Genomic DNA, 16,643 nt, shown 5'->3' on the forward strand with positions numbered 1-16,643 from the left:
TTCTCCCTTACACAGGTTTTCAGTTCCACACTTTAAACTATTTCTTGCCCTTTCAACATATCCATCTGTATCTTCCACACTTGCTCAGTTTTCTTTATCCTTCAAATCTAAAGGCAGCAAAACATGACTTGAGAGCAGACACATGAGAGCTCTTGGCTTCATTTTTACCTTGAGGAAAAAGGAAGTTTCTTTACTCTTTCCTTCCTTAAGGTATAAAGAGGAAAAAAGGGAAGCAGCAGTCAAAGATAAAGACATAGAAAACACAGCCAACATCTTACTTTTATTTCAAAAATGGGAGAGAGTTCCGTTATACTCAGAGCATGTAACTCTTACTAAGCTTTTTCACATCCTACACAAACTCTCTGCAATTTTGTTACCTGTTTTGTTCCCATTTTTACCCTGTTTTTAAAATCTTCTGAAGCAGGCCCCAGCACCATCAAACACTTAAATGTTACTTAAGTTACCAGTAATGTTTAGATGGTAACCAAGCACAAGACTCAGGTAGCTGCAGGAAAGAATAAAAACACAACGATTCACACTGCCATTCCCCTCATCCCCAAAATGGTCTGCATCACTAAGTCACCCATTTAATTCCTTGGTTTCCTACTCTTCCTCACATCTCATGAAAGTATTCTTCTTCAACCTTTCTTCTACTTAATTTAACTGAAAATTTCTTCCTTTTATTAAAATACTGTATTCTGAAAAACCTTCCCAAAAGACCGCTTCATTTTTCCGCTCCCCTAAAATCAAATGGTGGTCTGATTTTCAGTAGGCGTAGGTTCAAACATATTCATTCAGTACTCAACCTAGATACTTCAGGATCTTTCCTTCATTCAGAGTTCTCTCACAGACATTTTGGTGTTCTTGCTGCTGCACACATGCTCAGATCTGAATCTCTCCCACATCAGCTTGTGGCAGGGTAACTTCACTAAGTACTTGGTATTCCTTCAGAGTGAGGAAGCCAAGTGCACTCATTCCATCCCTCCTCTGCTTGAAGTAAGAGAAGCTGTGGATGTTCCATCCCTGGGAGTGTTCAAGGACAGACTGGATGGACTTTAAGCAATCTGGTCTAGTGGCAGATGTCCCTGCCCACAGCAGGAGTAACTGCACATTATTAAAGACTCCTTCCAACCCAAACCATTCTGGGATTCTGTATAATCTAGTTCTGGCAACCTGTGCTTCCAAATACAGGTAATTCCACTCTCCATATGAAAATAAGGAGCAATAGTTTTATAAATATTCCTTACAGAAACAGTGTCACACTAACTATGACCCACCCTAGCCTCCCAAAACTCTCTCTCAAAGGACCTCCACAGCTTTTTATGCCTGAAAAATGAACTGCATTCACAGAATCAGAGAATACCTCAACGTAAGGGTACAAAAATGGTATAAAAAGCCCAAGGATTTCTTTGTTCTGGGTCCCCCTCTGCAGGCTCAAGACCTGCTGCTGCACCACTCTATTAAATGATTTAATTTTACAAATCCAACGCCTGAGTTTTTGCTGCAGGGAACTCAAGGTCAAGCTTGAAGGAGGAAGTGTGTCCAAGAGTCTGTAGGAGCAAAGAGCTGGAAGGGGCACCCATCCACCAGATCACTGCACACTCCTGCTGCAAAGGGACTCCAGACCCAGCAGTCAGTGCCTTGGGTGGGGTGTGTGTGACTCCCTAAGTGGTGTGAATTCTCACCATTCTCAGGCAGCAGCACCTCCTCTAACACGAAAAAACATCTGAGCCAACATTTCCTGGCAAAAGCACAGGCTAGACAAGATGGCTCAGCACATTGTCCAGCTGCATTATGAAAGTGTCCAACACTGAAGAACCCACCATTGCCCTGGAGAGATTATTCCAATGGCTGACTGGTCTCTTTGTGAGTTTTTCTTGTGTTCAATGGGAAGTTAATCCCCAGGAGTAACTTGTACCCATTAAATCTTGTCTTATCAATGTAACTCCTTGTAAAAATGGAGTCTCCATCTTTGTAGGCACCCTTTAAGTACTGGAACATGCTGGTGACATCTTCCCCAAAGCCTTCTTTTCTCAAGGCTGAACAAACCAGGATCTCCCACTTCAGCTTCTCAGTCCTTTGATCATCTTTGCAGCCCTTCTCTGGACCTTCTCCAGCCTGGCCATATCTGGTTTTTTTTTTTAGTGGGCACCAAAACTGCACATAAGTATTCCAGGTCTGGCTTGACCAGCGCTGAGCAGAGTGCAATGGTAACTCCTTTGCCTTGTTGTGATGCCCTTGTTGGTGTAATCCAGCATCCCAGTGTCCCTTTGCCACAGCAGCACACAGCTCATTTTTACTGAACTGAATCCACCAGGAGTCCCAGGTTTATTTCCACAGAGCTGCTTCAGACTGCTGCACTCCTGGATCATGTTCTCCCACATGCATTTGTCCTCGAACTTCATAAGGTTCTCATCAGCCCGTCCAGGACAGCTCTCCTTTCTGCAGGTTCACTTCCCCACACAGTTTGGTACCATCAGCAAAATTCCTGAGGGCACACTTGATGCCACCATCCAGATCACTCATGATGGTGTTAAACAGTGACTCAGTATCAATCCCTGGGGACCCCATTTGTAGCAAGTTTGAGAAGGAGCATTTCCCACCCTGCTCTGGCTGCTGCCCATCAGCCAAGCTGCCAGATCCCTTGTCAGGATAATAAGACATTGGTTTCTCTAGGAAGAGGCTGTGGGAACAGCATGGGAAGACTTGAAATGCAGGAAGACAGTGTCCACCACTAGTTCCATGTACACCAAGCAGGTTACTCTGGGCTAGGAGGAAATCAAGTTTGCCAACAATGATTTGCCCTTGCTGAATCCATGACAGCTTCTCCCAACCCTGTGCTTCATCAGGATTCATACCATAACTTTCCCTGGAACTGAGGTATTGATGGGCTGATAATTTCCTGCCTTCTTGTTTAAACCCTTCTTGAAGATAGGACAACATGAGCCTTCTCCCAGCTTTCTGGAACATCTCCCAATCTCCACGACTTCTCAAAGATTACAGAGAGCAGCCTCCCAGCAGTATCCAGCCAGCTCTCTTAACACCTTCAGATGGGTAATTTGTAGGGTTCGAGCTCCTGTAATAGTTTACATCCCAATAATTCCTTCAAAGACAGCAGATCTGTGCATGGAACTGGATTTTTGTTCCCAAAGTCTGGGGCCCAAGAGTGCTGGTCAAGACAGAGGTGAAAGAAGTGCAGAAAACCTCTGGTTTTTAGCACTGGTTGGCAACTAATTCACCTCTCCTGTTTAATAGTGGACCAGCATTTTCTTCTGTTTGGCAGGAGATGTCAAAAACTACAGTAAAGGATCATAAACAACAAGCACAATCTCAAGTCCAGCTGAGCTCTTTTGTAACTGTACCTCTGCGTGCTCTGCTATGCCCTTGTAGTTCTCAGTGGGTATTTGTTCATTTTTCTGTCCCTGGTACACTCCTCTTTTGGTTTTGAGCAGATTCAGGAGTTGGCAGCTAAGACAAGGACATCTCTTACCCTACCTACTTCCCTTCCTTTTAAAGCTGATGAACTGGCCCAGAAGAGCCTTCTACAAGAATTCCCAGCACTCACTAGCTCCTTTATCCACCAGGGAATCTTCCCTTGGAATCCCTCCCAACTCAGTTCTGAGCAACCAGAAGCTGGCTCTTTGAATTTCTAAAACCTTAGTACTAACCTTCAATAGTAGTTATTTAAAACTAGTGAGTTTTCTATTTTTACTAGGTTATTTTTGAGTAGAAGCAGTTCTCCAGCCTGGTTCATCACACAGGCCCAAAGATGTTTCACTAAAACATATGAGAAGCAACAAAGTATTTAAAATTCTGTTAGGCAGAAGAAAAATATCTAAAAATAAAACCTTAACTTCAATTCATCATTCTACTCTTTTTTCCTCTACAAGTAAGTTTTCAAATCATAAGATAACAAAACCACTGTTTAAATAAAAAGTTAAAATGGCAACTAGAGTGAAAGCAACAGAATACTGACCAAAAAAAATACATTTCTTGGCTCTATTTGAAAAGCTGTTGCACTGAACCTTCTGTCTAATGCTGCAAATGATACTCTGAAATTGCTCAGAATTTTAAATTCTCAAAATGGAAGCAGAAATTTAAGGAAAAGTATATTCACAATTCAGTCTGCTTTAGTAACCAATCAATAGCAAGAAGTGAATCATAATTCTCAAATGCCACTGTGAGAAAAGGAAATGACTTAAAGCCATTTTAGCAAACAACAATTAATTTAACAACTTACCACAAAAGAAATTCATATGCAGACATACAGTGCTCTGTTTGTAATTCATCACACAATTTTAGGCACTCCCTTTACAAAACTGTAAATGAGATCTTAATTCTACATCTTAATTAAATAAGCTCCTGCCATGAACACTACATAGCAAATCCAAGAACCATAAAGGAAGGTAATTTGTCAATACAGCTCTGATGGTGATCCCTGCATCCTCTCACACTCTGCAGTGAAAGTACCTGATAAACAATATTCTTTAACTCCCAAATACGCCTAATGGGGGTTTAGTTCATTAACATGGTATTTTAGGTATGACTCTTTAAATACAAATAATAATATTTAGTATCAAGAATAATCCCAGAACCACTGCCAAACCTAGACAGAGGCTCATTTTAGACATGTACCATTCAACAGACTTTATAATGGCCACAAGCAAACTATCAAATGGCCCAACCTACTTGTGACAGAACCAGTAAAACTCCTCTGGAAAACAAGCTTTGAGCAGACCCCTATTTAAACAGGCCAGTCTTGGAAAGAGCTTTTCCACAGAGAAATTACTCTAGTATAGTTATTTCTTTAGTCTGCCTATCCATAAAGCAGAAACCTGTAATAAATATTTAAGTGTTTTTTCTTGCTTTACTGAACTTCCCTCGTCCAACAAACCCAGACTGAACTATATTAAACACAATCCCTTTCTTTCTTCATATCAAAAATGTTCTGTAAGGTACTGAGCTCATCCTCTCAGGTGCACCTATACAAATCCTGGCAGCCTTTGCAGGGCTCCATACAAGACCCACTGATTTCAATTTTATCTGGTTTTAACTACAAATTAAGCATTCTGCAAGATTAACATTGCTAACATTTTCTACAAAGAGTCAACTGCTCTCTATAATGACACATCAAGTTTAATAAGCATCACTTCAATGTTTAATTGTGAAAACACATTATTCAAACATCACGCTTCAAACACCACAGCTGCAGGACTTCACCAAGAAAAGGGGTTAAAACTAAGTCACTTACATGAGTTTTTAATGTAAAATACAAGGTAAGTATGGTACTGAAGGACTAAAGTGGTATCAATACCCACCTGCATTCAGAACGAGCAGGACAGTGCTTCAGCTCCCGGAATTACCTGATCCAACGCTAAACCTGCCACCCAGCTCAGTTCCTAACTCACCTCACACCCACAGCCCATCTCCTTAACTCATTTCTGCAGAAGCTCATCCAAGCTCTCTAAGCAGTAACTGATTTTTACAAAACTACGTAAGCATTCTCCAGCTACAAATACACACATTTCCTTCCCTTTCAAACTGTTGAAAATACAGCAAAATCCCTCCCATTATCCAAAAATTCTACCAGGTGAGGACCAAGAAGAACTATTTTTCTCAGCAATCTGAGAATAACCTTAAGGTTTAACTGATTAACCTGTAAGGCTGGAAACCAGAACTTAATTTCTCCATAGAACATAAGTTTGTCTAATTGTCAGAGGGATAAAGAACAACAGTGGGCCATGGCATATAAATCTGGCACTGGGAAGTTTTGTGACAAGTGTTAATCAGGAAAAAGTCACTTTATAGCCATAAACATTTTCCATGACTCTCTTTAATTTTGCATCATCTCACTAATGCAATGAAAACAAATGTTTCTACATGCACCAAGCTATCCAAGCATGAAACATCTACTCTTTTCTAAAATGGTATAACAAACATATGGCATAGCTTTTAGAAGATGCTTTCAACACTTACTTCAGATGGTATCAACATTTGCAGATAGTTTTACCTCTATAATTACCAAGTCCACTCAACCCACTACAGTGAACAAACAGCCCTGCAGGCTGGCAAGAGGCACAGAGCCATGCTGAAAGCACACCTGAGTGATACCATGCACAGACAAAGCTTTAGATTGTCTATCCCTTCTTCACATACTGTACCTGGATTCACCTAAAGAAAATGGGAAAGCTAGAGGCCAGGAGTAGCATGATGCACAAAAGGATCAACGGTTCAATTACTGGAATGGGATGAAAACAGTTGTGCCCTACCCTTGCCACAGTTTTTCTTCACACTTTCAAAAGTTAAATAATTTATCAGAACCTCTATTCCTCAGCTGCTAAAATACAGCAGTGTTTCCCTCTCTCCTCCATCCTCAGCCACTGCCCACTTTGGCTATTTGATTACTGAAGTCAGTAGGGCACAAATTACCTTAACATGATGCACATATACCATTTAGAGGAATGGACCACTTCAGCCTCCAGACTCAGTAGATCAGGACTTAAAAGCTACAATATGTAATATGCATTCAACAACAACAAAAAAAAAAAGTTACATTATATTCCCTATTTATGGTCTCCTGACAGTGAAGATAAAACTTGCTGAAATGCAAATGCCAACACACCAAGTCCTGCAATCCTAATTACACCTCTACAAAAGCATTTTGTTTGTGGACATGAGATCCATCCTTTTCTCTTCATTAACACATTAAAATGACAAGTGTAATGTTTCTGACTTCATCAATTTTCTTGCCTTCAGAAAGTAGTACCAACACTGTACTTTACACTTGAGGAACAGCCAAAACATTCAGGAATATATGCTTAGAGCAACAAAATCCCACTATTTAAAAAAAAAAAGAAGTCTCAAACACTGGTTGTGAAACTATCAACACATGCTAAGTATCTCATACTTACAGTACTGTGTAATGTCCATTTAGAAAAAAAAATGGTTTTAATACTGGATGAAGTACAAATACTGCAAACCTATAACCAAGTACCAGGATACACAACCATATGCACACTATGGCTGTGATTTCCAAGTATAAACATGGTACACAACCAGGAACTATAGAATGTGTCACCCATTGCACCTTAATTGGATCCCAGAAAGCTGCACCCTCTTAATATAAACTGCATACAAAAAAAAAAAAATACTGATCTTAAAGAAATCTATGGCTCAGGTTAAAATTACCTAATAAACACACTCAAAAATGTGACCCCTTCAAAAAATGCTAGAAAATCAGTTCCACCCATAACACAATATACAAAATTTTATCCAACTTCAACTTGCTCCACAGGACAGACAGTACACTAGATAATAAACCAGTAATAGGAAATGCACAACATATTAACAAAAAAACAAACCCAAACATAAAGGAAGAACTCAGATACAAATTTACAGAAATTGGAGAGGCTGCCCACTTCCTGGAGTGCCTTACCAACGTCTCCTGGTACCAATTTCCAGTTTCTCAATTCCCAGTACTGTCTTTATATAAGACAAACATTCTTAATTCTTTTTCAAGCAATATTTCTTTGTTTTGAAGAAAATAAATCAAGCCAAAAATCTTTCTAGTTATTGAAAAAGGAAAAAAAAACCAGTTTACTACACTAAGATTAACCTGCTAAAATGTTTTCTTGCATAATTATTTTTCAAGCAGTTTGTTATAAATAAAACTGTGTATATTTTATTATGGATTAGTAGGAAATTAACATTAACGCCAACATATACTAATTCACATTGTCTGAAACTATTTTTAAACAAGCAACACTAAAACCGTAAGAAAAATGAAAGAATATTGTCACTGTGCATATATTTTGTAAGCTTCATAAAAGCACAGATAAGCACGCTGTTAATTTTGTCAACACATGTGGCCTTCACACAAAGGAAATACCATTTTTAAAATCAGCTGGAAAACAAAAGGGCTGCTAAACCATGAGAGGTAACACAGACTAAAACATGGCATATTGTGTGGAACTACTTCATCTCTCCAAATCGACTTCAACATCAATACTTTTAAATGGAAACATGCTTCAGTTTTTGTCCACAGGATATGACAAACTGATTAAACTCAATGAATAGGAATTAACAAGCATCTTATACCCAATACATCAGACCAGCTACATCAACCTACATCTGTATAGATGCCAATTACAGCTTATGAAACGATGGTTTGTCACTGCAATCAAGTCAACTTTGGCTAAACACTGGAAACATCATCAAAAACAAAACAAAAAAAAAAGGAAGAAAAAGAAGGAAATGCTTCGCAATTCACTTCCAATACAATGGATATCCTCACCCTCCCCCCTCAAGTAATCTTTAAGCTTCACCTCCCGCTAGAATGCCTTCCTGGGAGAAAGAGACATCAAGATACCAGCAGGGTTTTTGTTTTGGGTTTTTTTTCCTCCTTCACGTTAATGTTCTTGTCAACTACGGAAGCATAACAGTGAGCACTTTCTCCTGCACAAGACTGACTACGTTGGATTTCCAGCATTTCAACCAGTTTGAAAGGTGATCTCTTAATTTCCCTCCCCTCTTTCCCAAAACCACACTAACTGCAAACTATGATTTTCAAGCTCCTTTTTCTGCAAAATAAACGCAAAATTTTTGGCAACAGAAAATTCCATTCCTTTGTCAGACAAACTCACAGCGTGTACATCATTACAGGAAAGTTTCTTTTGGCTTAGCACATACCCAATACATGGGGCAACATTACAATATTCCTGACCCTTAATCTATACCTTCAATAATTCATAAAATTGTACAGATCTCATGTGCAAGCTGCCCTTTTGATTTGCTACACCCAGCAACACAGCTTGGCTCAGTTCACGATACTACAGCCCCATACATCCTACAAAGCAAAACCACCAAAAAACGGGGGACTGCAGCACAAAGAGAACCCACAATTAAATTAAAGCTCTAGACATGAAGCCCCCTCCAACCCTCAAAGAGATCCCAGTTTTCTTATTATTAAATCCTGTCAGGGTGTGGTTTTGTTAAACCAAAGTTCCCACTGCAAAGGCCTCCTGCAATCCCCTCCAAGCCAACGCACACCTTAGTGAACCCCACCGAAAATAAGGAGTGTCTTCTCGCACCCAGGCACCAAACTTAAGCCCAGAACAGACTCCTCCTGCTGCACAAGTATCCAGGCAGGGAAGGGAGTTGCTCCCCAAATAGTTACAACCCAAAACCTCCCGTGAGCCTCCCCAGACATGTACCCTGCTCCTGCCACCTCACACACAGGTAACCAGGGAGCACTGCCAGCACTCACTGCCCCAGCCTGGCAGCCTCTGGAAAAGGTTCAATAGTAGGTGTGCTCCTCTCACATCGAGGGGAGCACTGATAAATTTCTGCCTTTGTGAAGAATTCCTCTGGAAACATGACTCAATGGTTTTTCTTATCTGCTACACTTGCACATAAATCTCACACTGTAACGTGCTGCCTTCTAGATTCTTAAATCAGTCAGTCAGGATTTCATAATTATGTAGTCTAGGGTCTTTGTTAGCTGTTGTTGCTCCACGCACAAAAGGAAACATTTTGTTGCTATCGCTGTAAAACCTATTAATTAACTGCACATATATTCGGCCACAGTTTCTACTATAAAAATAACTGCTACATTGAATTAAAGTGGTCTGCTAGATTAATTGTTCTAAAGCCCTCAATAGAGCATAAATTGCATAAAGCTTCACACAGAACAGGAACGAAGCAGAAAATACCTTAAAAATAGCAACTTCTTATCGGTAACAGAAACACAAGCACGTTCCTTCAAAGTAAAGAGCACAAACAAAACTGAAACTGGTTCAAACCAAGAAATTCCTCTCGAACATCTCTACACTGAACAGCAACATTTTAATCCTTCTACTTCCTTAAATAATCTACCTTTCTCAGAGACAAGTTTTACAAAGAACATGCTTCATGAGTTACTGTGCAATTCATAAACGTACAAAACACCATCTGAAAACTGAGGTGAAATAGCAAAATATTTGGTTTGCTTGGGGATTTTTTTTAGTATTCATTGCATGGACTCACAGCTTAATACAGCAAAAGAACATACATAGGTATTTCTGAAAACGTACTTCAAAACTAGCCAAACGCCCTGCAACTTCATATCCTATATACTAAAATTACAATTGACTGGCATTTTAAAAAAAGCATTACACAAAAGAAAGGCACAAAACTCAACTAATAGGCTGATTTGCTCCTTGCACTACTTAATTTTACAGCATGCAAAATAAAACTTAAACCAGGGATTTTATGCGACAGATGATCTAATGAGATGTGAAGCTTTTATTTTCTATCTGGCATCCTTAAGCTCTATCCCATACAGGATTCGGTCTAATATTTCTGATAGCCTCAGCAGCATTCACACAGCAGACACGAGTTCTGGTCCACCAACAGTTAATGTACATTATTTAACTGGTTTGACATGTCACTCCCCTACCTTTTTGATTAATGGGAAGAAGTGCTCTTATAAATAACTCTGAAAATCGAAAGGAAACCGCGAGATTTTTTTCTTTTTAAATATAAGCAGAAAGGAAAGTGTACTCGCTTCTCCTTCCATCCCTCCCCCCTCCCCCCACGTCCTGACATTGAGCTTTTCCAATCCTGCCAGAAATAAAACACCCAAAACCAAGCACAGGCCTAGGCTATCCAATTCAACACGCTTTAGAGTCAAATCTTCAGATCAACCAAAACCAGCAGCAGGAAAAAAAAATTCTCCACGACACAGTCCGGGCACAACAATGGGATGAGCAGTGTCAAACGCCAGACTACTGACAGGAACAAGCCAGGAAGCAGGAACCAGAGTAGCACTGTCCCCTTTGCTTCAGCCGTGTGGCATTTCAAAAACAGTTCCACTTATTCTGTAACCCGAACGTTTCCCTGGCGTGTGGTGTTTTAAGCACAGCTGGCAGACACTCGGCCCGCACAGCCTTTGTCAGCAGCTCACGGATGGGCAGCAGAACGTGCTACAGGTTGATAAGGAGGGCACCGGCGCTGCAAAGCAGCAGGAAAGCGCCCAGAAAGAACTTGGGATGCGCAGGAGAGTTTCCCTCAGCCTTCACCGGGGGCTCCACGCTCCCCACATTCGCTCCCGGTGTTTGTTTCGTGTTTACCTCCCCCCCCTTCTCTTTCTCCTCCCTGTCCGGCCATCTTGGGCCGACAGGAGCAGCCATTACTTAACTAAATGACAGGGCCAACAACTTTCCACAGAGACAAACACCTCTCTCCGGACACCGGGCCGGGCGGCAGCAGCCCGTGGGACGCCCCGCTCCCTGTCAAGCCGGGACGGCGGGCGGGACGCGGGGCTCGGTGAGGGCCGGGCACGCTGGATGGAGGCAGCGGGGCCCGCAGAGTAAACAAGTCACTCGGACGGACTCCGGGAGCCGCTCAGCACCGCGCCCGCCCCAGCCCGGACCCCGCGCTCCCTGCGGGCTCCGGCCCCGGCTCCGCTCCCGGCGGCTGGGGGCGAAAATCACGAGGGAGGGTCCGGGGAGCGGCAACGTCAGCAGCGCCGAGCGCGCCCTCCCTCCCTCGCTCTCCCCCCGCTGCCGCCTCCTCCTCCTCGTCCTCCGCCTCCCCCCCTCCGCCCCCGCGCCCCCTCCCCCGGCCCGTCCGCTCCCGGCCCCGGGTTCCGCCACTTTCCCGTCCCAGGGCTGGACGGGCACCCGCATGGCCACGCTCCCCTCGTCCCGCTCGGGGAGAATGGCGGGGGGAAGGGGGGGGTAAAAAGGAAAGGGGCAAAGGCGGCAGCAACGCGCTGAGACCCCGCGGAGGTGGCGGTGCCCCCCGCACACCCCCTGCACACACTCACCGTGCGGGCCCGGGGGTCCCGAGGGAAGGGGCGGCGGGGCCGCCTCGCTCCCCATCCCCCGTTTCTCCCCCCCCCTCCCCCCCATCCCCGCTCCACATCCACCCTCGCGCTTACCTTTAACAGCAAGGCCTTCGTTCTGGCGCCATCTTCATGAAGCCTCAGAAATCCGAAGAGCCGGCTGCGAGGAGGGGAGCGGGCGGGAGGGAGGGGAGAGAGAGGCACCGGCGTTAGCGAGAGTCAGCGCGGCGGGCGGGCGAGGGCAGAGCGCGGCCCGGGAGCGGCGGCGCACGGGGAGCCGCGGGCAGGGGAGCGGGGGGACACGGAGGGAGCGCGGGCCGAGCCGGGACACGGAGGCGGCCGGGGCGCAGTGGGGAGCGGGTACCTGTCGAGGCCGGATAGGGCTTCTCTCTCCTGGGCTGTCAAGCTGGCGAAGTCCTCCTCGCTCTGGCCGCTCGCTTTCCCCGCCGCCATTTTCTTTTCCTCATCACCGAAAGGAGCAGCAGAGGCGGCGGCGGCGAGCGACACTCCGCACGATTTCATGGAAACGCAGCGTAATTAACTCGCGGATCGCACCCCCCCCTCCCTGCGCGCCCCCAACACCCCCCAGCGCCGGGCGGGGCGGGGTGCCCGACACACACACACACCACAACTTTTATTACAACAACAACAGCCGGCAGGGAGGGGGAGGGAGGGATGGAGGGAGGGAGGGGAGGGGAGAGGGAGGGAGGGAGGCGGGGGGAAGCCCCGCTGCTCGGAGGAGGAGGGAGGGAGGGAGGGAGGGAAGGAGGGGGGGGAGGGAGCCCCAGCGCTGGAGACTCGGGGGAGGAGGAGGAGGAGGCGGCAGCTGCGGATGGCGGCGGAGCGGTGTTTACATCGCCGCTCGCCTCCGACGGCGCGGGGAGCCGAGGTGTCGGGGAGCCGGGAGGACCCTCCCCGCCCGCCCCGCGGCTCGGGGTGTGTTTTGCCGCCCGTACAAACTTCCCCGGAGCCGCTGCCCAAAGTTGTTGTAATTGTGTCACACCGCGGACCCCGCGCACCGCCACCGCGACCCCCCCCCGTCCAGCCCCGCCCGCCCGCGTCCGCGCAGCCAATCGGTGCTGCCGCCGCGCCCCACGTGACCTTTGTTGACTTACGTCAGTCATTGCGCTCCGCCGCCGCTGCGCCCCGGTTTGGTTGGCCTTCGCCGCCCGCCTCCCCCGCCGGCCTCACGCCATTGGCCGGTAAGTGATAAGGGAGGCGGGGTTTCGGAGAGTCTCCGTTTGTGATAGGTCGACCATGCCGTCACTCAGACGAGCTTTTCGATTAGCGAGCACCAGCAGGTTGGGATGCGCCTTTAAAAGCGAACGGCGGGGGAGAGTGGGGGGATGTCGGGAGTGGCGGGTGCTGGGGTGGGAAGAGGAGGAGGAACGAGGGAGGGCTGCGCTCACGGGTGGAGTTGCGTAACGGGGGCTCCGGGCTGGAGGAGTGGACGCCGCTGAGGAAGGCGCCATGTCCCACCGGCGGGAGGCAGTAGGCACGTTCGCACCCCCCGCCCCGCCCCGCCTCGGGCGTGGTGCTCTTGGCACAAGCGGAAAATAAAGGTTTCCCGGAGCGGGAACGGGGCTGAACGGGACTGTGAGGGAATTGCTTGCTTGGCGGGCAACGGTCGCACGGAAAGGCGGGGGCCACCCCCGCCGTTGGTTTCGCCCACGCGCCCCCCACCACCTCCCCCGGGAGCCCGTGACAGGTGGAGCAGGCCCCGCCGGCGCGCGCGCGCCCTCGCGGCCGTCACGTGGCGCGAGCCGCCGCGCGCGCTTCGCGCGAGACGCACGGCAAGTCTCGCGATGCCTGGAGGGCCTCGGGGCGTGAGGGTGGGGAGGGCCCGGCCCGGACCCGGCCGGAGCGGCGGGAAAAGCGCGAGGGACGGGAATAGCGACAGCGGGGGATTTGGGCTCCTGGGCACGCCTCGAGTGTGAGTAAAGCTCTGAACGTCTTTAGGCGCGGGAAGGAAAGGGGGTTTGCTGTTTGCTTTCCCTGCTTTGTACGGCTTAGCGCAGCTCCAGCCCGACCCGTAGATGAAGCGTTACCTGGGTATCACAGACTGCCTTTAGGGACTTGAAAAGTCATCTCATCCCAAACGCCTGCTATGGACAGGGACACCTTCCGCTAGACCAGGTTGCTCAGAGACCCATCCAACCTGAACGCTTCCAGAGATGGGACATCCACGCTTGTTCCTGTGCCTGCACACCGTCCTTGGGTTCCTCCACCCTTCCCACCTCAACCAGGAACCCAAGGGACCACGTTTCTCTTTACAGTGCCACACAGCCAGGAGGCTTGAGGGCTTTTTAAGTAAGATGTTTGCAGATCATTCACTCTTGGCTCCGCTGTGGTGTGTACGAGGAGCTGAGCCCTGCTGTGGGTATGTGAGGGCACAGCTCATTCCCATTTTGCTGGAAATGGATCAGAACGCCTTTCTATAACAACACTGCTTCCCTTCTCTGATTTCTGACTGAAGCTCCATGTCTGGGCTGGCTTTTCCCATTTGAATTTCCTGTTCGATGATTATTAGATGCTCTAAAGCAAAAGTAAAACCCATTAGCTGCCATTGGGAGTTCAGTGAAGAAGGCCAAAGACCAGCCTACGCAGTGGGTGCTGCTGCTTGCTGGTTCTCCTTCAATTGCCCCTCTCCAATCATGCTCACAACACTGAAGGCCATTTCTGCCTCTGTAAGTGTTTAAACTAACGTGTCAGTGATGTTTTTCAGGTGGATCCTCACGCGTTTTCTGGTCCTGATGATGCAGAGAGACTGGCAGGAATGGAGACCTGGTCAAGACAAAGTCTTAAATAATGCAAATGAAGACTCAGAGTAGTGTGTCCCTGCTGCTCTTAAAAGCAGGCTCTTGTAATGTAGCTCTGCTTTCTGATGCAAATGCAGGAAGACCAAAAAAAAGCATCTGGGTTTGATGATGTTGCATTTCTTCATAAAAGAGTCAGCAGCCAGTTTGTTGAGAGGGTATGAGAGACAGGAATTTCTGTTTAAAGGACTTGCAAGTTTGAAATCCAGATAAAACCCAAGTGATTTTTGGTTCTGGGAATGGGCCATAGTCTGCTAATAGTGGGAACACTATGATCAAACATCGGTGTTCATCTGTATTGTCCACGGTTCTCTGTCATGGATTTTCTCAGCAGAGTTTCCTCAGGTGCCAAAATCAGTGCCAGGAGCCTGACTGGTTGGGAATGTGCCATAAATGTGGGGTTTCAATGCAGATTGTTTCTCAGTGTTGACTCTCAAGTGTAAAGTTTCCACTTTGCAGTATCCTGAGTATAAATTGGTAGAAAGGAGAGGAGACAAAACCATTTCTCAGTGGGAGAAAGGGATTGCTGGACAACAGAACAAATCAGGGGACTGTAGAAGCAGAGTCCCAGTCCAGCTGCAACTTGTGTGCACCTGAATTCACAACCCCTGAGTTTCCTCTCTGGTACTGTCAGTGCCACTCTTAGCCTCTATACCCTGCCTGAATTACTGGCACTGAATTTCCACATACCCTTATTTGTTTGTTTATTTATTTGCTGTCACTCCCAATTCAGGTAGGAAATTTGAAGGAGCAGTAGATCAGTCCCTGTTGGATACAATTCAAATCTCATGGTCTTATGTAGCCCAAGCATACTTTATAGTCACCTGCAGCAAGATCCATCCCTGGAAAAACTGTGGTGCTTGAATCAGTTCCAATTGGTTTGGTTTTCATTCCTGCTTTTGGAAATTCTGGGCAGCTGCAAGCCTTGGCCAGCTGAGCAAATGAGAGCAGAGGTCACCTCCTTAGCCAAGAGTCTGAAGGAGCTCAGGAGCCAGTGTGATCTCTGCTGATGCTGCTGTTTGAGAAAGGATTTTGAGGTGTGGAGTCAATAGCTCAGGAGGCCTCTGACTATGAGGCAAATCCTTTTGCAGCAGAGCAGGCAGAACGTGGTGAGACAACCTTGGATTCGTGTGACAACGTGCACGTATTGAAAGACAGCAAAGAAAAAAGCAGGCTGGCCAACAGAACCCACAGGAGGCCATTTTGTGTTCTACAAAACATAAATCTAATACTTATATTGTTGCCATCTTGATAAATTATAGCCAACCTGCCTGAAATATGTGGCTGTTTGGCATGTGAGGGAAAGCAGCATAAACTAGTAAAATCTGCCAATAGGTCAGTTAGGGAGAAAGGAGCTTCATGAACACCTCTCTCTTTTTCTGCATTTGTTTTCCTTACTTGTTTTCTTTTACTCCAAGGTAAAAGAAGAAAAGCTTCACTTACTAATCTATTTTGATATTTGGAACAAAAGTCCTGTGGTGCTTCCTTTTTGTACTTTAGCAGTGACTTTTCTATTGTCCAGGAGTTTGCAGTAAAAGTACCTGCAATTTACATGTTCCTTGTACTACCCACATTAAAGTTCTGGTGGGTGTTTTGTGATGATCTGTATTTTAACAGCATATGGTGGTCAAGAAGGTGAGGAAGCTGATCCAAACCCCAAAGTTTTGGGTTGTTGTTTTGGGGTTTTTTCCTCACAAAAAAGGCAAATGCTTTTGCTGGCAATAAGGAAAACCAATACATGATAGGAGAATTATTATTGAAAATAGGAAAGAAGTCATCACAATGCTGTTTATCACTATGTTGAAGAAATTTGCTTTTTAATCTCAGAAGCACTTTGCTAGCTTTGGGTAGTAAGGGGAGTGAACTAGTCTAGGAAATTGGTTATTATAAAGAAAGAAAATACAGGGTTTTATTAAATGAAAGTTTTTAAAATAAAGTCTAAATGCTCTGGTTATAGACCCTAATTATTATTGTTCTGTCTTGCTTGAATTGTATGGTCATTT

At 45.9% G+C, this 16,643-nt stretch overlaps 1 protein-coding gene across 2 annotated transcripts in view; it reads right to left on the minus strand.

Moving 5' to 3' along the window:
• KDM6A (lysine demethylase 6A) overlaps positions 1 to 12,530 on the minus strand; it is a 151,930-nt gene extending 139,400 nt beyond the window's left edge. For both annotated transcript variants that reach the window (XR_004060538.1, XM_030944111.1), the window contains exons 1-2: positions 12,189 to 12,530; positions 11,921 to 11,984 (exon numbers count right to left, since the gene is read on the minus strand). Coding sequence is in view for 1 of the 2 variants with exons in the window: in XM_030944111.1 (XP_030799971.1) it covers positions 11,921 to 11,984; positions 12,189 to 12,346 (222 nt within the window). In the remaining variant the exon portion in view is untranslated. The remainder of the gene's footprint in view (positions 1 to 11,920; positions 11,985 to 12,188) is intronic.
• Positions 12,531 to 16,643: the final 4,113 nt, after the last annotated feature.

Source organism: Camarhynchus parvulus, chromosome 1 (assembly GCF_901933205.1).
Source record: "Camarhynchus parvulus chromosome 1, STF_HiC, whole genome shotgun sequence".
Taxonomy (NCBI): Eukaryota; Metazoa; Chordata; class Aves; order Passeriformes; family Thraupidae; genus Camarhynchus; species Camarhynchus parvulus.